We start from the raw sequence: 22,356 nt of genomic DNA on the forward strand, positions 1-22,356 counted from the left end.
AATTTGCCCATGGGCAGTTACCTATAGCAATTAATCAGTGATTAGCTTTTTGAAGCCAGCTGCAAGTATAACAATGAATGCAGCAATGTGATTGGTTGCCATGGGTTACTGCCCATGGGCAAATTTGCCCAGTGTTGATAAATTACCTCCACTGTGTCAACTGTTTGCACTTGTAGCTTTTTTACCCCATAAACTGTTTTCATAATAATGTCACACAATTTTTCATTTGCTTGTACCAAAAAACATCAACTGTGTATTTAGGAAAGAAAACAATAAGGGACATGTGGGCAATAACAAAAAGGTAGAAGAATTGTTTTTTAAAGAAGGATAATTGGAAATGCCTGTCTTCTACTTGTGTCTGTAGTTGATGAAATTCTCTCTCTCTGGGAGATGGATTTATTCCAAATTCATTTCATCCATGGGAAAACCAAAGTAAAAATTTGTTTTGGTAGATCCCATCCCCCTCAATACACACAGTATTAGTTATGGGATGGCTGGGGAGGGGGGGGGGTTGGATAAACAAAACGTTGGGGTCAAAGTACACAGCTTGGTCTTGTGAAATTTTGTTAAAGTGGGACCTCATCCAGTTGGGACTGGTTATATTAGCTAAAAAAATATAGTTTTTTTCTTAACCTTGTTCTGATGTTATGAAACAGTGACTCCGCTGAGCAGTATATAAACCTCCCAGACCTTGCACTCTAGGCTTTCCTGCACCTGGACACCACTGGACTCACATTGTAAGCAAGCTCATTTTCCAGCAATTAACTTGAACTGCATTCCTACTACTAACTTGAAATAATGCAAGTCTGTTTTAATATCCACCAAAGGAAACAAGCTGAAAGTTTAGAATTTCAGATGATATGTTTTATAATCTATAGAGCATTGCCTTCTTAAATGCTAGCAATGAACATGCCTGATAATATATGTATGGACTATAGCTGCATAGATGAGAGAATAAGTATATATTGTACATGTGATGCAAGAATAGAAATGTCTAAATAGTTTTTTTGCTCTTTTACTGGCAGTCGTTGAATAGCTTGGGAAAGAAGATGGCGAGAATGGTGTTGGGGCTATTAATTGCCTTGGCGTTCTTTGGCAGTTGTTTAGCAGACAGAGACTGTCGTGTGGATAATTTCGAAGTCATGAAAGATTTTGACAAGGAAAGGGTAGGTAACCTGTTTGAAGGGGCTCCTCCATGAATATGCATTTGGCACTACAGCTTATGCAGCAGTAGAACTTCAAAAACAACTCCTTGGAAAAGGCAAATGAACTGTTGACCATTGGAGCTCACTAGGTACAATTGTACAATTGCAGTAACCAATAGTAACATTTTGAATTGCTTTAATTGTTCTTCCTATAGTTGAACAAATGTATTGTTTTCAACACAGGTGCAAAGGAGCCTTAGTGCTTGTGTACCGCAATAACCCTTAAACCCTTACAGATAAATAGTATCTCAGAAGTAGATTTGGGGTCTTCAAAATATGTTGCAGGGCATCAAGGCTGGAAATACCTTGAGCTTTTTATATTCATTTTTTAATATACATTATAAAAAACTTGCAAGCATATAAGTTTGACTTCTACTCTAGAATTCATTTAGACACAAAATTGGTGAATCTTTACACTTTTGTAAAATGGTAATCAGCTAAAGCAAATGAAGACATTGGGATAAATAATTTTTTAAAAAAACACATCTTAATTAAAAAAAACCTCCTTAACGCTGAGAAATAGTTTTAAATATATTATTTATTCATTGTACTTTTGCTTATTTTTTTATTTTTTTTACAGCTTTGATGCTCCATCATCATGGCTTCTCTGTCCTTTAATTTAGCATGTGTAGACTTTAAGCACAGTTACAAACATAACCTCCTATCATTGTCAATGGAGACAACATACTGTATAATTATTATTAGTAGTATTATTAGTACTTGTATAATTAGTGTTATTTATTGGTGTTGCTTTTTTAATCGGTATATTAGCCAGACCAGGGTGCAAATATAAATATACACAAACATAAATGGTGTCTGGAGTAGAAAACAACCCTGCATTATGTTGCTGCTATTTTTGTTCATTTTGTTTTGGTTTCAAGTTCTTTGAAAAAAATTTTGAAATTTAGGCTTTGTGTGAAAACACGGAATTTAAATATAGTTTTACTTGGAAAGGGAGAATTATATAAGCTCTCGCCGTTTCAGCAATATTGACTTCAATAACCTTCAAAAAATAAGCATAGAGAATTGATGCTTGGGTTGAGGATTAGCTTTAGAGCAACAAAAATGTACGGCAAGATCCCATGTAGAATTTTTATAATAATAAAACGAATGCTGATAAGCTCAGATAACAAAGCAAGTCTATGGTGTAGTATCAAATGATTCATTGCTCCTATGAACTTCCTAATAAATGAAGTAAATTCCATATGCAATTCAGCTGACTTTACATGCTTTGGTGTCATAATATGTTGTTCCAGCCTTGAGATGGTTTCCACTCATCGTTTCTGTGATAGTCTTGAGTTAAAAGCAAAACCAAGTACTGTAGACATTTTTAAGTGACAACCAGATTTGAAAAGGAACATAATTAACACTGGTCCATTCCCTTTTCAGCCTTTGTTCTTTCACCTCTACAATCAATTATAATACATCTGTGCTTTGTTTTTTTTTAGTATGCTGGGGTCTGGTATGCTGTGGCAAAGAAGGATCCAGAAGGACTTTTCCTACTTGACAACATTGTTGCTAACTTTATAATTGAGAAGAATGGAAAAATGACCGCAACAGCTAAAGGGAGAGTCCGAATCTTAGAGTAAGAAACCAATTTTTATATATATATATATATATATATATATATATATATATATAGTCAATGGTGGAGTCGGCACTCACGTCACAAAGTTCACGGATGCCTGGGTGCAGTGTCCAAAATCAGATTAAATATTATACAAAAAAGGTCCGCACTCACAGGACTTAGGAAAAATAAAAAAACTTTTATTCACCTATGTGAATAAAAGTTTTTTTATTTTTCCTAAGTCCTGTGAGTGCGGACCTTTTTTGTATAATATATATATATATATATATATATATATATATATATATATATATATATATATATATATAATTTATAACAAACACAGTTAGCTCACTACTAATTTTTAAAACCATTAGTGGGGGGTGCAATGAGGTAAGCTACTAAAAATACCTTACCCTTTAAACAAAACAGGGATTGTTTGTCCATATATTGCAATATATTTAAGCTGGCCAACTACGTCAAAGTCATCCCATATCTTGCCAGTCCTACACTCAAATTGCATCTGATTCATTAAGAATTCAATTGCTTCATTATATATTTTACAAAGGGACTAAGTTTTACCAACAACTTACTTGTTGCTTCCATAGTAAAACTCCCAAACTTGGTTGCCCTTTTATTGGCCACTAGTGGGATCACCTGACTATAAAACATCATTGTAAGCCATCACTTTTAACACAAAACATTTTGTTGCTTGAATTTTTCCCACTGACTTCAATGGGTTATGACAGGTCTGGTTCAGAGTGAAATTCACCCCCAAGGCAAATTCTCTGGTCTAGAGCAAAGCTAATTGTAATGTTTCCCTGTTATTGTGCTTGTATTTGGATTCAGAACAATAATATTGTGTTACATTAGACATACCATTTTTATTTATGTTTCCCAATAACCATGCTACACTACTGAACTACTAAAAAACCAGCATTAGAAACACAGCAATCACTCATGAGCTTTTGGTTTAGCATTTACGAGGCACAAAAAGGATGGAGTTTAACAACACAGGCAATTGTTTAACAACTGGCATAATACAATCACAAGCCCAATGTGTTATTATACAAAATAGGGAGTGGAAGTTTAATGGGATACTGTTGTTAAACAGTTACTCCCTTTTTTATAATGTAATGTACTTTTTGTCAGGTTTAAATAGTACTTGTAATGTAATGTGCCTTTTGTCAGGTTTAAATAGTACTTTTTATTATCGGTCACGTCAAAGGTTCTGATTTCATAAATGAATATATTTTAATAGTGTTTGCTCACTGTACCCAAGCTTAGCTTTATCTCTGACACTCTCATAGCAACACTATCCTAACTAACACTACCAGGCAGCAGTGCATTAAATGTAATTCAAACATTCAGATAAAGGTTTATTGATCTTGATATGTCTTATAAGACTTGCACTGACTTTTATGCTCTTTCTTGTATTACCACAAAAGAGGCAACTAAAGCTTCTTAAGAACAAATTTAATTATTTTTCTTTGTTTTCCTGGTTTATCCACAATTGTTTTAAACATTTTCTTATGTTACAATGCACACTTTGCATCAAATACTTAGCTCATACCCCAAGCCTCTGATTTTCGTTTTTCAAAAAAAATCACACCAACCTGAATTACCCTACTTCTCAATATCTATCGATCTATCGATCTATCTATCTATCTATCTATCGATCTATCTATCTATCTATCTATCTATCTATCTATCTATCTATCTATCAGCCCTTGACATGCAGCATAATGCTTTCATTTTTTTTTATTATTCCATAATGTATTTATTTATTATAATTTATATTTATTTAGTTTAGTTATTATATTATATTAGTTAAATATTCAGTTATAGTTATAATAGATTTAGGTAGCAGATATTGTATGTTTGACCTTAATCCCCTTTGTTTTGTTTATTTTAAAGTAAACTGGAACTGTGTGCTAACATGGTTGGCACATTCATAGAAACCAACAACCCTGCTAAATACAGAATGAAGTATCATGGGGCTCTAGCCATCCTTGAGAGAGGACGTAAGTTACTCAATTAAAAAATTTTGAGATCTTGCTAATATATTACTGTGCATTACATATTAACAATTTGCCATGCCTTGCTTTCTATAGAGCCAGATTTAAGAATGCTTGAGCATTTTTGATTCAAATACCTCCTGCCATGTGGGTTTTTTTACCCAAGCAGGTTTTTCCAAAAAAATAATAGGTCGGCACCTAAATTCTGCCCAGCTTTTTATTTTTTGGTCAGGAAAAAAAAAACATTGCCAGGAAGTCAAGGTATTTGAAGAAGTAGAGAAAACCAGAGCCAGGCCAGACCAGCCAAGTGGCCTAGGCAACCTGGCCGGTCGCTACGCCGACTGGGAGCGCCCATGCTTGAATTGATGCTCGCGCACATGGAAGCTCAAATCGGCTAGAAGCAAGGCAACTGGACTAGGGGTAGAAGGTAGGTAAGGTACGTGCCTGGCGCCCCCCCAGGCTTTGCACCCTAGGCACGTGCCTACTCTGCCTACCCTAGTTCCGGCCCTGGAGAAAACCATCTGAGAGTTTAGGAACTCGAGCTCAAAGGCTTAAGCATTCTTAAATCAGGCCCATAGTGTATGGTGTCTTCAACACACAATGTACATATTCTTAATAAAAATGAGCAGAAAGTACACAAAAAAAGTGACAGATATATTATAGTCTTAAAACAATTTCGCCCAAGAGCTACAATTAGAAGACCTGATAAATACAGAGAATTAAAAACAGAGGGTGTAGACACATGATTTAGCCACAAAATGCACTGAAATGTACAAGAGTCAACACAAAGGGTAAGAAATATAGAGGCCAATGTTGGCATATTTAACAAAATATGTTAGAGTATGAATTGCTTTCAACAGTAAAATAACATTCTGCACTGGGGTGTGAAAACTTAGCGGAAATGCTGAGCTCTAACATTCGAATGCATGTATGTAATTTTTGCAGAAGCCTAACATTGTTAACACTTAGTAAAAATATAGATGTATAATAAATTTGCTCTGTGTCTATTATATTCTCACATGTATTTATCCCTACATCTTGACCATCACTATATTTATGTATGTTCTTCCCAGTTGATGACCATTGGGTTGTGGACACTGATTACACCACTTATGCAATCACTTATGCATGCCGTCGCCGAAATTTTGATGGCACATGCAGAGACAGCTACTCTTTTGTATTCTCCCGTGACATTAATGGCCTCCCATCAGAAGCTCAGAGAATTGTAAGAAAGAGGCAGGAGCAGTTGTGCTTGGATAGGAAGTACAGAGTCGTTGCTCACAATGGTAAGTGAAAGTAGAGTATTCCTTTGAAATGGAAGCTTATACTGTACATGCAGCTCTCAGTATCTGTTGTTTAATGCCATTGGAGACTCTTAAAGGAGAACTATACTGCACTTATTGCACCAGCCTAACGTTTCAGCTTCTCATTAGCAGCAATGATCCAGGACTTCAAACTTGTCACAGGGGTCACCATCTTGGAAAGTGTGACACTCACATGCTCAGTGGGCTCTGAGCAGCTGTTGAGAAGCTAAGCTTTGGCTCGTCTCAAATTATCAAGCAGAAAATTAATATTAAATATGAATATTAAGGGGCCGATTCACTAAGGGTCGAATATCGAGGGTTAATTAACCCTCGATATTCGACTAGGAATTAAAATCCTTCGACTTCGAATATCGAAGTCGAAGGATTTAGCGCAGATAGTTCGATCGAAGGATAATTCCTTTGATCGAACGATAAAATCCTTTGAATCGAACGATAAAATCCTTTGAATCGAACGATTCGAAGGACTTTAATCCAACGATTGAAGGAATATCCTTCAATCAAAAAAAGTTAGGCAAGCCTATGGGGACCTTCCCCATAGGCTGATATTGACTTCGGTAGCTTTTAGATGGCGAACTAGGGGGGTCGAAGTTTTTTTTAAAGAGACAGTACTTTGGCTATCGAATGGTCGAATAGTCGAACGATTTTTACTACGAATCCTTCGATTCAAAGTCGTAGTCGAAGGTCGAGGTAGCCCAAAAAAAACCTCGAAATTCGAAGTTTTTTACCTTCGAATCCTTCACTCGAAGTTAGTGAATCGGCCCCTTAATTCTGATGCTAATTGTACTGGTTTCTGTGCTGCCATGTAATAATTATGTGTATTAATTACTAATCAGCCTAATACTGTGACATTTCTATTCTATGTGTACTGTATATTGTGAGTGGGTCCCTAAGCTCAGTAAGTGACTGCAGCACAGATCATGTGCAGTGAATCAGCAGAAAAGAAGATGGGGAGCTACTGGGGCATCTTTGGAGACACAGATCTTTACTGCTAAAGGGCTGTGGTTGCCTTGGGCTGGTACAGAAGCCCAAAACATAATGTACAACATTTCTATCTACTTCTTTAGTTAAGCTTTAGTTCTCCTTTAAGCAGCTATTAGTTAAAATGTTTAAAATAAAGATTTTGTAAACTTAAAACTCACCATTTTTACCTTAAAAACTAATATTGGATTTCTAAAGTTCTGCACTTTATTCATGATGAGGAATATTAAATAACGCCTTCCTCATTCCCTGACTTCCTGTTTTGGTCTTTATAGAAAATGCATTGCTGCTTATATGTGTGAGCTGGCAAATCAAAGAACTTAGTACCCTAAAAAAATGTTGAAATCATCAGCTGATTCAAATCCAAACTTTAAAGGAACAGTTCAGTGTAAAAATTAAAACATTTTCTAATATAATTAGTTAGCCGAAAATGTAATGTATAAAGGCTGGAGTGAATAGATATCTAACATAATAGAACAGTACTTCCTGCGTTTCAGCTCTCTAACTCTGAATTAGTCAGCAACTTTAAGCGGGGCCACATGAGACATACTCACTGTTCAGTGAGTATGCAATTGCAAACTGTTATGACCCATGCCCCCCCCAAGTCTCTGATTGGTTACTGCGTGGTAACCAATCAGTGGAAACCATGAGAGCTAAAAACAGGAAGTAGTGCTCTGGCTGTTATGTTAGACATCCAATCACTCTAGCCTTTATACATTACATTTTTGGCTAACTAACTATATTGGAAAATGTTTTCATTTTGTACAGCCTATCTATTTACCCAGTTTTTATTTTTTATACTGAACAATTCCTTTAAAGCACCGGACAACTGATTGTGACACCTTTTTGTTCAAAATGTACGATTTTTTTAAAATTTCCCCTTGCAAATTAGGGTTCAGTATTTGGTTGAATCTTTTGTAGAGATGTTACACTGTCTCACTGGACCACCAGGTACTGTAACAGTAGGATTCAGTATTCAGCAGAAATAATGAATTTGCCATCTTAACCTAATTATATTAATTTACAAATTAACTAAATGGCTTGCCGAATGACCACTAAACGGCATGTCCTTAGTGATCTTGTTCTTTTCTCACCAGTCATCTTAATGAGCCCTGAGGTCTTTCTATCTGCAGTAAAAAATAATATTGAGGCTGTGGCTTATTAAAGTAAATTAACCTTGGGTTTTTCATGGGCAAATTAATTCGCCAGGCGTGAATTTGTGGTGAATTTCCACGTTAGACTGGCATCGAATAAATTCGCGAAACCGGCAATAATTCAACGGGAAAGAATATTCTTGCGCGTAAAAATTTCATGCATCAAAATTATTCGGACACCCATTGACTTCAATGTGTTTCGCAAATTTTTCAGCCCGGATTCACCCATCACTAGTCCTAACTTAAGGTTCTTTCCAATCTTCTACTTCCCATCCTGAAAAAATTTGATTCCAGTCACTTGGAAGGGATAGTAACATATGTATCCTAGACCCATGCCAGTATGTAGAGCATGGACATTGCGACAAACAAGGGGGGAGTAGTGTTTGGTGGAAAATGCTAAATATCTTAAAGGGATACTGTCATGGGAAAAAAATTTTTTCCAAAATGAATCGGTTAATAGTGCTGCTCCAGAAGAATTCTGCACTGAAATCCATTTCTCAAAAGAGCAAACAGATTTTTTTATATTCAATTTTGAAATCTGACATGGGGCTAGACATACGTAGTGTCAATTTTCCAGCTGCCCCAAGTCATGTGACTTGTGCTCTGATAAACTTCAATCACTCTTTACTGCTGTACTGCAAGTTGGAGTGATATCACCCCCCTCCCTTTTTCCCCCCAGCAGCCAAACAAAAGAACAATGGGAAGGTAACCAGATAGCAGCTCCCTAACACAAGATAACAGCTGCCTGGTAGATCTAAGAACAGCACTCAATAGTAAAAACCCATGTCCCACTCAGTTACATTGAGAAGGAAAAACAGCAGCCTGCCAAAAAGTATTTCTCTCCTAAAGTGCAGGCACAAGTCACATGACCAGGGGCAGCTGGGAAATTGACAACATGTCTAGCCCCGTGTCAGATTTCAAAATTGAATATAAAAAAATCTGTTTGCTCTTTTGAGAAATGGATTTCAGTGCAGAATTCTGCTGGAGCAGCACTATTAACTGATTCATTTTGGAAAAAAAATTTTTCCCATGACATTAACTGATTCATTTTGAAAAAAAACAACTTCCTTTTACTAAATAGAGGTAAGGATTTTTTGTGCCAAATAAAATAACTAGGTAAACAGTATCTCTGCACCAATAACAGGTCATTGAAAAAGTCAAGCAACCATAAATTGATATATATGTTTGTATTAATCTATAATACACAAAAGCCATGAATATCTTGTAAATTATATCCTTATAAACGGTGAGTTCTGATGTCATCAGTTATTAACGGTGAGTTCTGATGTCATTTCTGTCACATGACTCGCTGAAATGTGTGTATTATAATAAATAAAGTACCCCCAGTTGCAAAATATGAGGATATTAGAAGATACCTGGGAGTTTCATGACCTTTATAAAAACTCTCGGCCTTCGGCCTCGTGTTTTTATATGGTCATGAAACTCCTCGGTAACTTATAATATCCTTATAATTTACAAGAGGGGGTACTTTATTCACTATATATTTATCATACCTATTACTCCACGCTGTACAAGACATAAAGTCAAATAAAGTACTCATTGATAATATAATTCTTCATCTTATTTATTTACAGGTTACTGTGAAACAAACTAAAGAAAACTGAGGATTCAAGAGATTTTACATGAATCCTGTTGATGTAATGTTTACAAGTAAAAGAAACAACATCTGAAAACTCATCTTATACCTATAAGTTTAATAACCTTTGTTTTTAAGGAATAAAGAACAATTATAATAGTAACAATGTACATATGTTACCCAATCCTCCATTCTTTAAGTATTTAATAGATCATCTTCAGAGAAGCATCTGTATCCAAGCAATGTACACCTTCTTTCCCCAGTTGATTTGTCTATTACAATGAAATACATTTCTTTTAAATCCTATCGAAGTGTGTTGTGATTTTAGTTTCATGGAAGTTGTAGGTAGGATGAGTTGAGGGAAAGAAGTTGAAGGACAAGAAGGAGATAATAGAGCAAGATGGTCGCAATAATAAATTATACCTGTGTAACTCAATTGTGTTTCCTTCAACTACTGCTGAATGCAGGACTTAAATCATATAAATAAATTGGGCCACAATGCTGTTTTAACCATAATGCTGAGCTGCATCACAGATTGGATTGGTAGTTATCACACACTTTTAGTCGTCAGGTGTCTTCAATGACATATTGGCTTTCTGGCCATTTCAAGGTAAAAGATGACATTATGTAGGGCATTCTTGGAGTTTTCTTACCACCAGTGAGTGACTGATCACAACCAAGGTCTAAAATGTCCCGTGTGAAATATTAGGATTCTCTTTCCGTTTTGTGGTGGTTTCAGTATCTGCACTTTCTTCAACTGAGTGACATAAAATAATGTGGACCCATTTCTGTCGGAACAGATTAATGTTATACAGAATGGGGTTAAGAACCGAGTTGCTAAATGTTAGGGTTGTTATCCAAAAAAACACGGTTGGCGGGATCGTAATTTGTCTGTGAAGGTTCTGAAGGAGAAGCAGTAGAACAACAATGACCACGGGAGTCCACATAATAAAGAAAGAAATCATCAGAATTAACAAAGTGCGGAAGAGTTTGTAGTCTCTGTGGGAAACCTTGAATTGGTTGTTCTCGCAGCTTATCAAGCGGTCACTCACTGACTTTGTAATCTGTCAAAGAAATAAAAAAGTTTATTTTTTACACGTTTTAGAAATGAAAAATAACTGCATCTGAATTCCATTCTACAAGCGTAAAACAAAAACAAAGAAAAAAAAACACTATAGTGACCCATTAAAGAGGAAATTTAATATGTATGTATGTATTAGTGTTTGTTTATCAATATTCAGGGCTGTATGTTAAGTCCAAGTACAGCAGCTTTAGGAGGGCAGTCCTAGGATGCCTATATAGCAATGTTTTAGTGCAATTGGGGGCAACCCAAAACCAAACTTGGTGTACATCAATTTTGTATGCGCGTCCGAAAAGTTGCTTGCATCAATTTCGACACCGGCGTTAAAGTCAATTGGCGTCTGAATAGGGTTGACGTGCAGCGATTTTGACACAAGCGACTTTTCGGACACATGTCCAAATTTTTTTGATGCAGGCGAATTTTCGCCAGAGAATTTTTCCTGGAGTTTTGCGCCAGGCGAATTTATTTGCCCATCACTAGTTACTACTTTTCCCCAAAATCTGGCTACCACCGGGCAGGCTCAGAATTCATGCAAGAACATACCTATACATTATAGACAAATAGCAGGGGACCTTTTTACCCATAAAGTGGATCACTGTACCAGAGTTTGGTACTAGAAGAAAAGAACTTTCATTTGAAGCAACATAGGGGGTACTTCACAGTCAGATACTAAAGTGATACTAAGCTCTATAGTTAGTATAGGTATGGGTATATAGAATTTAATTAAAAGTAGGGAGGGGTGTGTGTATGGATGCTGGATTTTCATTTGGAGGGGTTGAACTTGATGGACTTTGTCTTTTTTCAACCCAATTTAACTATGTAACTACTATGTAATTACTATATTTCTGGAGAGATTATATTCTGCGGACAGGGCTGCAAACAATTTAAATCCTCAGTCATTGTATAGCTGCCCAATGAACTTAATTTTGTGCCTTGCCCAGATTATTGGGCATACCAAATGGGGGGGGGGATATTGTATTGTGTGCCTATTGTCCACACCAAGGCTAGTACGTACAGGGTGAAAGGAGTTAAGCCCCCCTGGATATTTCCATGAAATATCTTTGATTGCTTCAACTTAACCCAATGCATCTTCAGATAAAGGGAAGGGTATTGGCCATTGTTAACTAAAGGAGAAAACGACATACACTAGTTGAACAGCAAAGAAAAAAGAAAAAATGTGTGTTAGCTCCAGCCCTCCCATTGATTTACATGCTGTTAGATGTTTTAAGGCTTATACTCAGCAGGTTGTTGTTCCTTATCAAGGAAAAGATCAGAGAATCTAGTGTGGCATAATTAGCTGGACGGAAGAGAAACTGGGAACTTGTGAGCCATAATCACTATTTGTAATAATCTAATATCTAATTATATACCATAAACTGGAGATATGCTGATTTATTTACAAGGCAAAGGCCACAATCTGGCATTTTTTGCGCTTTGTCCACTGCGCTGGGCATTGTACAAGTAGCCACTGGCCTCTGTGCTCCCTTTCAGGTGGGCCACGACTTTGCTAATACAACACTGACTGAGTTTGGCTCCTGGCGCTGCTCTGTGCAGTTGCTTCATGGTGAGGTTTCAGGAATTGCATGATAAAGTTTCAGAATGGATTGTGGAGGACTCAAGGGGAATTACAAGCCCACAATGTACAGGGGACAGTCACAGTCGGCTTGAAAGTACAGGTATGGGATCCATTATCCAGAATGTTCCGAATTACGGAATGACAGAAGGCCATCTCCCATAGACTCCATTTTATCCAAATTTTTAGAATTTCCTTTTTCTCTATAATATTGAACTGTAATTTGTACATGATCTAAACTAAGATATAATTAATCCTTATTGAAAGCAGAACCAGCCCATTGGGGTTAATGTTTTCATGATTTTCTAGTAGATATAAGGTATGAAGATACATTTTACAGAAAAATCCGTTATCCAGAAAGCCCCAGGTCCTGAGCATTCTGGGTAATATGTCCCATAACATTTAAAGTACTGTATATTAGACTGCGCAACTTTCCAATAGGCATTATTACATTATGTAGACATAAATTAATGTCTGCATAATTAAATTTTCTGTGATTTCTTTTCTGTGGTTTTTGAGTTATGAGAAAATGTAATTGCTATAGAATGTCACATTTACAAATAACGTTAAAAGCAGCGACATTTTTTAATGAATGCATATAGAAACACATTCTTTTTTAGGTCACATTTTAGGTTTTTTAGGTTTATATCCCCTTTAAGTTTACCACTTCCTAATTTGTTGATGGGTTTTATTTAGTTTTTAGAAAAGAAAGCATGGGCCGCTGTATTTTGTTGGACGGGCATCCCCGCCATTTCTGTTTAGCAATCACTGTTGCTGTGGGATAACAGGTATAGTAGGGAGAAATGGTGCCGATAGTAGCAGTGGGGATAATAGTCTCTGGGAAGGGAGTGTGACTGTGGGATAGCAGGTATAGTAGGGAGAGATGATGTCTATAGTAACAGTGGGATAATAGTCTCTGGGAAGGGAGTGTGACTGTGGGATAGCAGGTATAGTAGGGAGAGATGGTGCCTATAGTAACAGTGGATAATAGCCTCTGGGAAGGGACTGTGGCTGTGGGATAGCAGGTATAGTAGGGCGAGATGGTGCCTATAGTAACAGTGGGATTATAGTCTCTGGGAAGGGAGTGTGACTGTGGGATAGCAGGTATAGTAGGGAGAGATGGTGCCTATAGTAACAGTGGATAATAGTCTCTGGGAAGGGAGTGTGACTGTGGGATAGCAGGTATAGTAGGGAGAGATGGTGCCTATAGTAACAGTGGATAATAGTCTCTGGGAAGGGACTGTGACTGTGGGATAGCAGGTATAGTAGGGAGAGACGGTGCCTATAGTAACAGTGGTATAATAGTCCCATAGCAGCAATAGTGATAGCTATAGTGAGATTTACTTTACCTTATATATCTTGGTATAACTGACCACAATGATTAATCCTGGTATCAAAAAATTCAAAATGATAAATGAAATATCCCATGCAATTTCTTCGCTAACATTCGGCCAGACCAAAGTACAAATGCGAATAACCTGTGGGAAAAGATGAATAAAAATAATAAATAAACAGTCATTATTTTCTACTGATCATATGACTAGTGTTTGAAAATATATTTCATTGTAAGGCTTGTGGTTTATAATAAGAAAGACCTAAAAAAAAACCCTTTGAACATGACTGTTCTTTTCTGTTAATGACACATTACTGCATCCTCCCAGAACAGTCACATGTCACCATCAGTTCTGTACAATTGCCAGCTCACCATAAAGCTTAGGGAACAGGCTCATCATCTTAAAGGAAAACTTTACCCCCAAAATGAATACTTAAGCAACAGATAGTTTATATCATATTAAGTGGCATATTAAAGAATCTTACCAAACTGGAATATATATTTAAGTAAATATTGCCCTTTTACATCTCTTGCCTTGAGTCACCATTTCGTGGGGGCGGCCCTTATTTTTTAAAATGGCAATTTTCTATTTATGATTACCCAATGGCACATACTACTAGAAAAGTATATTACAGGTATGGGACCTGTTATCCAGAATGCTCGGGACCTGGGGTTTTCCGGATAACGGATCTTTCCGTAATTTGGGTCTTCGTGCCTTAAGTCTACTAGAAATTCATTTAAACATTAAATAAACCCAATTGGCTGGTTTTGCTTCCAATAAGGATTAATCATATCTTAGTTGGGATCAAGTACAAGCTACTGTTTTATTATTACAGAGAAAAAGGAAATCATTTAAAAATTTGCATTATTTGGATAAAATGGAGTCTATGGGAGACATTCCGTAATTCGGAGCTTTCTGGATATCGGGTTTCCGGATAAGGGATCCTATACCTGTATTATGAAAATGTTTTATTTACATGAAGCAGGGTTTTACATGAGATGTTTTATGCAATATCTTTTTATAGAGACCTACATTGTTTGGGGGTATAGTTTTCCTTTAAGTATTTTTCACTATAGAATGGCTTTCTAGTCTTTCAAATGATTTCTCTGCTCTTCCAGGGCCTACTAGATCAATACATTTATCAGCAGTCACGTCGCTAGATTACAGACTGATCTGTAATTGTACAGGTCTGGTACTATATCAACCACAACTGCACATGAACACAGCCAAAAGAATGAAGGCCTCAATAGTGGATTGATGGTCAATAGGACCTAACTGGGAGAGTGTAAGCATTTTTGTACCATATTCAGGTATGATATTAAATTAGAATCAGGATCCAGTGCAGAAACAGGATCAGGGTTGGTATGGTGTATTCTTCTATAAGCACCTATTGCAGGACAAAATTACCAGGGGCTTCCTTTAAATTGCAATAACTAAAAATGACCACACATTTTAATTGAGAAGGCAGACATTTAATACATTATTTAATCTAACTAGTACTTGTGAAAAATATTTAAGGTCATTAACAAACATCGCGCACCAAGTGTTTTTGTACTTTGCACTTTACCCCAAAGGAGTTTGTATTTTGTGGTCTTGAATGAAGAGAAAGAGTGTGCACTACTGGCTGTTGCTTTATTAGAATCCCCTGCATAACCAAGGAATAGTATAATTCTGACATAGATGGGCTGAGTAGAGATAAATGGTATATACTGGGTCAATATACCACTTTGATTTTAATTCACTGTACATTTTTATCTCTGGGTCACGATAGCAAATATTGAGTGCACGCCTCTAGGTTTTCCTCCCTGCTTCCATTTGTCATCCTTTTCTACCTTAAACTCATAGCATACCTAAATCAATATAATGTTGGCATCACCCACAGACACAAAGTACAATTGCCATTGGATATAAAAGCACAGATGTATGCTCAGTAAAGAGAGACATTATTTTTTGCCTTTGGATATTTGATCCCGTTATTTACTGTATAAGTACTAGATTGAAGGATGTACTTACATTTTCAGGAAATATTTATGTTATTCTTTATTTTAGTGTACAAATACACTATATGACTAAAAATATATGGACACCTGCCTGTCCAACATCTCTTTGTAAAATGAAGAAGAAGTTGGTCCTCGATTAGGTGGGGGCGGGCCCTGGTGCGGGCCGTGCAGCCGGGCCCCGCCCCCAACCCTCTTCCGTGCTGCGATGCAGCCGCTGCAGTGGGCGCGTGACTGCCGGGGGGCCCTGCGGGGGTGCCCCCCGGTAGCACCCCCGGTAGTTACGCCACTGTATAAATCAACAAAATGGGAAAAGTGAAGTTGTTCAGGAAAGGAAAATCACAATAAGCATGAAGAATTTTCCCTTTACCCTGGTCAGTGTCAGCACACACTGGAGGAAGCAAGTCCATTTTATGGGGTGGCTTCTAAAATGGACAACTGGATAAAAGAATGCAACGGCATAGAAACTCCAACAAGAATGAAACCTCCAGCAGTGAATACATAAAGTATAAGTGCAGAAAATAGTGAACTATAGGAACTCACACAGAGGGCACAAAAAAATGAAATGTGTCAAAGAAGAGAGCAGGAGGTATGAATAGCCAAAGTGAGAAAAACATTGATGTGCTTGCTAGCTGCAACACATACCACTATTTTTTACCCACAGGAAGACACACTTATTGAATCTCATACAAAGAGTGTGAATAATAAATGCAGAAACTAAAGATGTAAATGATTTTTAAAGTGTAGTTTTTATTTCTAAATTACACTATTTACACTGCAAATACAAATATAATTCCTAACTAACGTGTATTTTTTTTTTAGTTGTAATATTGGTATGTAGGCAGCCATATCGGATTATTTTTCCTGGTCACGTGCTGCACTACAGAACTGCTTTCTGACAGGCTGTTGTTTTTCCTGCTCAATTTAACTGAAGGAGTCGCAGTGGTACATGGATTTTTACTATTGCTACCAGAGAGCTGTTCTCTGGTTACCTTCTCATTGTTCTGCTAAAGAGGGGGGTGATATCACCCCAGCTTACTGTGCAGCAGTAAAGAGTAACTGAATTTTATCAGAGCACAGGTCACATGACTGGGAGCACCTGGGAAACTGATAATATGTCTAACCCCATGTCAGATTTCAAAATTAAATTTAAATAAATCTGTTTGCTCTCTTGCAAAACGGATTTCAGTACAGACAGGGCCGGGCCAGGCCAGCTGGGCGCCCCAGGCAACCCAGCTGGCCACATCGCCCCTCCGCCACGAGCGACCACATTAGCGCGCACATGCGCACCTACACGGGATTGCACGCATGCGCGCCTACGCAAACGCACGCAGCGTCACCCCCTCCCCTCACGGTGAGCGCAGGCATGCGTACTGATACATGCGTCATTCGGCATAGCATTCACTCGGCAACAGCAGCAAGCCGGATTCAGAGGCCCAGACTGGGGTAGGCAGTAGTGGAAGGTACATGCCTGGCGCCCCCCAAGCTTTGCGCCCTAGGCATGTGCCTACTCTGCCTACCCCTAGTTCCGGCCCTGAGTACAGAAGTCTGCTGGAGCAGCACTATTAACTGATGCATTTTGAAAAAAACATGTTGTCTCATTACAATGTTACTTTTAGCAAATAACTGGAAACCATAGATCAAATGTGAGATAAGAAAAAGCTATTTTAGAACAGGCACAGATAGTGAGGCACTTGCAAGAAATACTTAGCAGGGCTGAGAAGCATGTAAACTGCTGATCCTTATGTACAGTAAGACACCTGTATAAAACATAACAAAAATATAAAGGCAAATAAAGAAATACAAAGTTCTACAAACTCTGCAAGTGGTTGCCAACGTGTTTGCTCAAGCTCCTGTCCCCTTGGAGGGACTGGGTATAGCAAAAAAGTGGTGTATCCAACACCAAAAGTTCCACTAATACATAGAACAGCAAATCATTTTTGCCCCACAGCCAAATAGTAAAAAGCCATAATAATAATTGAACCCCAAAAATCTAATAGAGACATCTGAAGCACTATTTGAGAGATGAAACCAACAGCTGAAAATGGTAACATCATATGTGACCCATATGAGAAATATTAGCAAAATATTAGCAAAATATTATCCCAGAGAGGAAGTCAGGTGCAATTAGTGAGAGAATCAGAGACTTTTTTTGGACAGCAGAACATAACAGCCTAGAGCGGATGTGGAAATCCTGCATGGATAGATATACAGTATATTACAGAAGTGCCCAGAGTCATCCTATGCATATACACAAATATACCTCCACGGAGTAGGAGTGTAAGCCATCTGAAACATGAACCATATAAGGGAAAACTACGTTCCTCTAAACATTACATCCATAAGAGGAGTAAAGTCCAGACAACCTGTACAGACAAGAATACACTAGCTGGGCAAGCAACCAATACAACAGGACTTATGTCTGTGATCCAAGGTCATAAACCTGTTCAGTTAGAATATTGGATCTACATACAAAATTGTGTTGGTAAAAAAGTTAACAATGCTAATGAAGAAAGAATACATAGAGCTTCAGCACATCAAATGTGGCAATAAATCAAGCAGTAGTCTAAGCAACCACTAACAATTAATGGTAAGAATCTGTATCCCCACTACTGTAATCACCCCAAAAAAGAACCCTAGCCAGAGGCATCCCAATAGCTATATAAACACAACAAAAAGAAAAGGGCTACTATATTCGCCAGGGCATTACCTAAAAGTAAAAGTCCCTCAATAATGTTTCATTTAAAGCTGGCAATAGATGTACTGATGATGGGCCAGATTCAATTCAGTAAGAAATCGGTCATGTAAAATTGAATGTACAATTCAATTCAAGATGCAGTTCAATTCAGTAAAACGTATCTTGCTGTTTATCACGTGAAAACTCTATGGGAAAAATATTGGAACTGAATTTGGAGAAAAGATTTTTCTCCTCGAATTGTATCTTGTCCATGAGTTTTCACATGATAAACCATGAGATAATTTTTTCTGGCCCAATATTGAACTGAATTATTATGTGTATGATATCCCACCGAATCTGATGGATATCCATGTACTAGGTAGGTTTGGGTATTGGACAGGTGTAAAAATATCATCATTGGCATTTGTGTAAGTAAAATGGAACCACAGCTCTTTGCACAAATGATTGTAACCAAAGGAAGGTGGTCATACTGTGTAGTTCTCATATAATCTCTATCCATTAAACCCATGGTTGAGTCTGTGTATAGCTAGGGCCAGAGAATTCTGTATCTTGGCCTGCAGAGAAATACAAGCTGAGAATCCACTCACCCGGGTCCACCCAGAAGCATAGTCTTCTATTAGGTTCAGGCATATGTAGAGGATTTCTTTGTATCATCTGGTCCTACCCTATGGCTCCCTTAAACTCTGCACATAAATGAATTATGACACAAACACAGCAGACTTTGGATTGCACAGAAATAAAACAATATATCAAACAATCCAAGGGCACAAATGGAGAACTAAGATAACATATTCAAATGTAAAGTTTGTATATTTCCAATATTACAGCAGCTTTGCCAGGCCAGGATCAATATCAGACCAAATGGCCCAGGGAGCAAACAGAAGGGGAAAAAGTATAAGAGCTGCCTTTCTTTTGTTTCATTTGTTAGAAGAAACCAACAGATCATCTTCACTTTATCTCCCCAGGCATTAGCGAAGATCCACCTCCTCCTCTGCACACAATCACCCTTATAAAGTCTAAACTTTCTAAACAGGGTTCAGGGTAAGCTGTGTGTGGCTTGGCAAAGCAAGTTTTAGCTTAAATGGCATGATTTCATTCTCAGTGTGGCAGTTTCTAACCATTTGCTCATAGCCGCTATACAAAATTCTCTTGTATTGTTTGATAAAGCAAGTTAACTGCTTCATTGCAAGATTTAGTATCCAAAAGGTTAGAAAACAATAGTTTGCAGTATGAATAATATGGTAATGAATATGCCACTATTCCAGCCAGGAAAACCTGGGGCCCTCCCAATGTTAAACTGATGAGCAGGCTTTAGATGGAACTTAACAGCATAGATGCACATGCTCACGGGTTCAGTCATAATATCAAGACAGTAGAGGACTCATATTGATATATGTTTATATTGAATTTCAAGGTAGACTTCTGGTTGAGGACTCTTTTAGGTATTCTCCAAAATATTGTGTTCTCCATAGAGTGATCTATTTTAAAGTTAAAGGTACATGGTCTATACTGCTGTGGTCTTCTCAGGGAGAACTATGACAGTCAAATCAGTTTTCCCCACCCAACCCATACCCGTGTCTTCCTTCTCCGTATGCTTCTTCTGTCCTCACATCTAATACAAAGAAAGGGAATTTTGGATAGCAGAAGAGGAAAATACTGCCCCAGCATGACCCCTTACTTAACACCGCAATGGTCATCCCAAATTTCAACCCAAACTCGCCCAACCTGTAGGTCAGGTCAACCCGCGCATCACTACCACCTTCACCCACATTTCTATTACAACCTTTATTTCTTTGTTACCCTTCCATCCCACACGTCCTCCCTTCCATCTCCTCCCAGTCCATCATTTTCTCTTCCTTCTGCTGAATTCCTTGCTTTGTGCCCTTTCTCTACCCTCACCCAGTTTTTTCTTGACTTACTTCCTTTAACCCACCCTCTCTACTAAATTTCTGTGTTTTTTACAGTAAAATAATAAAGGAAAACACATACTTCTTATGTCCCATCATTTCACTGTAGGAGAGTGTTGCCGACTATAACCTCAGGACTAATTAAGACTAACCAGAACAAACTGCTTGCCTGGTGTGGGTACTCACCATACTAATTTCTCCTTGCTGCCCCAGAAGTTGCCTTTAATCAGTGCTGATAAAAAAGGAACCAAAATAAAACTCATACAACCAAACCCAAATACAAATGATTACAAATGTTTTAATATAAAAGGCAAAGCGGTGCCACATTAGCCAAAAAGACAATTTTAGAAAACATACAGAGTGATAATAAACTAAGATGTTCTCTTACCGTGCCATTTACTGTTTGCTCCACTACATTGAAAAATAAGCACATAGGTAAAGCAGTGAAGGCAGAGAATACCCAAATTCCTAGAAGTCCACACACCACCACTTTTACATTGCAGGAGGTAGCCTGGGTGACTTTCATAATGGAGATCATCCGCTCCAGACTTACAGCAGAAAGGGAAATTAGAGTGACACAACCACTCAGACAAATAATATAAAAATGCATATGGCAGATGAATTCTCCCAACACCCAAACCTTGGTCCAGCGAATAACCAAAATGACGGGGATCATGCTAATAAAAAGAAGATCCGCACAGAAAAGGTTCAGCACAAAACAGTTGGCAGTTACCAGCTTTTTCTTTTTAGCCATCAAGATAATGGCACTTATATTTGCGACTATAGAAATGATGAAGATCGAGGACATTACTACAGTCTCCAGAATAGTCAGCGCCACTTTGTTATTAAAGTCTGAAAAAAATGTAAAATGTGTTTGAGTTCCATTTGCAGAAGAAAAGGTGCGATCCATTATTCCTTAGCACGGTTATAAGAAAGCCATAATGATCCTCTTGGTAGGAAATCTGCAATAGTATCCAAAACCCAAAGTCCCACAGATCATAATGAAAGTCACATGAATGCAGAGATGTATCCCAAACACTTAGTAAGACTTATACTAAGGCAGCACTGAGGTTCCTCTGTCATATGAAACAAGGAAGTACAACAGTTTCTTATATGTAAATATCCTCCCATCTAAAACAAAGATGAGGGTGTTGGGTTTATCTGATAGTTTTAAACCTCAAACAGAAAATTGGCACTTAATGTATCAAGTTGTGCAATAGGGATTATTTGAGAAGGGCTCATTCTGTGCACCTGCTGATTACTATAGCTGTACAATGCAGACCAGGCTTAAGAAAGGACATTTGTATTTTGCAATGTAATTTATGGAAAACAATCACACCATGTCCTGCGACAGGTGAGTTCAGAATGCAGAGCTGCCCAATTTATAAGATGGACAAGACAAGACAAAGCAAGGAAAGCAGCAACTTTGAATGGAGGTGTGGCTTTGTGGAAATTTGTCCCCCTTTCTCTGATTTTTTTTTTCCACCCTTGGCTTTCATGATTAGCACTGGCAACATCAGTGCCCTACAGGTATCTTCACACGTCACATTATATATTTCTTAAAGTGATAGAAGTAACACAACTGAAGTAAATATGCTTGAGTCAGCTTTCTAGTTTGAACGATTTAAGAGGGAAATGGCCCATTAAAATAACTTGGAGGGTTTATGCCGGTATGGGACCTGTTATCCAGAATGCTCGGGACCAGGGTTTTACGGATAATGGATCTTTCCATAATTTGGATATTCATACCTAAAAGGACGGCTTCTTAAAAAACCGCAGTGCGGGTTGTGCAGAAAATGCAGCAGAAAAACATACAGTATGTGTGTCCATACCCTAAGAACAGCACTCAATAGTAAAATCCAGGACTCACTGCGAAAACGCAGCGGAAAAACGCACGTGTGTCCATACCCTAAAAAAAAAAA

At 37.7% G+C, this 22,356-nt stretch overlaps 2 protein-coding genes across 2 annotated transcripts; one reads left to right on the top strand and one right to left on the bottom strand.

The window, feature by feature from the left end:
* The first annotated feature begins 709 nt into the window (after positions 1-709).
* rbp4.S (retinol binding protein 4 S homeolog) lies at positions 710-10,150 on the top strand. Its single transcript, NM_001086998.1, has 6 exons — positions 710-737; positions 1,026-1,166; positions 2,654-2,790; positions 4,690-4,796; positions 5,864-6,076; positions 9,843-10,150. The coding sequence occupies exons 2-6, from the start codon at positions 1,050-1,052 to the stop codon at positions 9,860-9,862; spliced, it is 594 nt and encodes a 197-aa protein (NP_001080467.1). The 5' UTR covers positions 710-737; positions 1,026-1,049; the 3' UTR covers positions 9,863-10,150.
* On the bottom strand, positions 9,819-21,503 carry LOC121396243 (free fatty acid receptor 4-like). The gene is made up of 3 exons (XM_041571022.1): positions 20,823-21,503; positions 13,848-13,976; positions 9,819-10,908 (listed from the first exon to the last, which is right to left on the bottom strand). The coding sequence occupies exons 1-3, from the start codon at positions 21,342-21,344 to the stop codon at positions 10,528-10,530; spliced, it is 1,032 nt and encodes a 343-aa protein (XP_041426956.1). The 5' UTR covers positions 21,345-21,503; the 3' UTR covers positions 9,819-10,527.
* Between the last annotated feature and the right edge of the window lie 853 nt (positions 21,504-22,356).

Source organism: Xenopus laevis, chromosome 7S (genome assembly GCF_017654675.1).
Source record: "Xenopus laevis strain J_2021 chromosome 7S, Xenopus_laevis_v10.1, whole genome shotgun sequence".
In the NCBI taxonomy this organism is placed as follows: Eukaryota; Metazoa; Chordata; class Amphibia; order Anura; family Pipidae; genus Xenopus; species Xenopus laevis.

Excerpts from the sequence above, each read along its gene's own strand:
- rbp4.S (NM_001086998.1), top strand. The coding sequence starts at position 1,050 with ATGGCGAGAATGGTGTTGGGGCTATTAATTGCCTTGGCGTTCTTTGGC. Across the intron at positions 2,791-4,689 it reads GGGAGAGTCCGAATCTTAGA|TAAACTGGAACTGTGTGCTA; the intron begins GTAAGAAACCAA and ends TTTATTTTAAAG. Across the intron at positions 6,077-9,842 it reads CAGAGTCGTTGCTCACAATG|GTTACTGTGAAACAAACTAA; the intron begins GTAAGTGAAAGT and ends ATTTATTTACAG.
- LOC121396243 (XM_041571022.1), bottom strand. The coding sequence starts at position 21,344 with ATGGATCGCACCTTTTCTTCTGCAAATGGAACTCAAACACATTTTACA. Across the intron at positions 13,977-20,822 it reads AGCAAACAGTAAATGGCACG|GTTATTCGCATTTGTACTTT; the intron begins GTAAGAGAACAT and ends CTTTTCCCACAG. Across the intron at positions 10,909-13,847 it reads GTTATACCAAGATATATAAG|ATTACAAAGTCAGTGAGTGA; the intron begins GTAAAGTAAATC and ends TTTCTTTGACAG.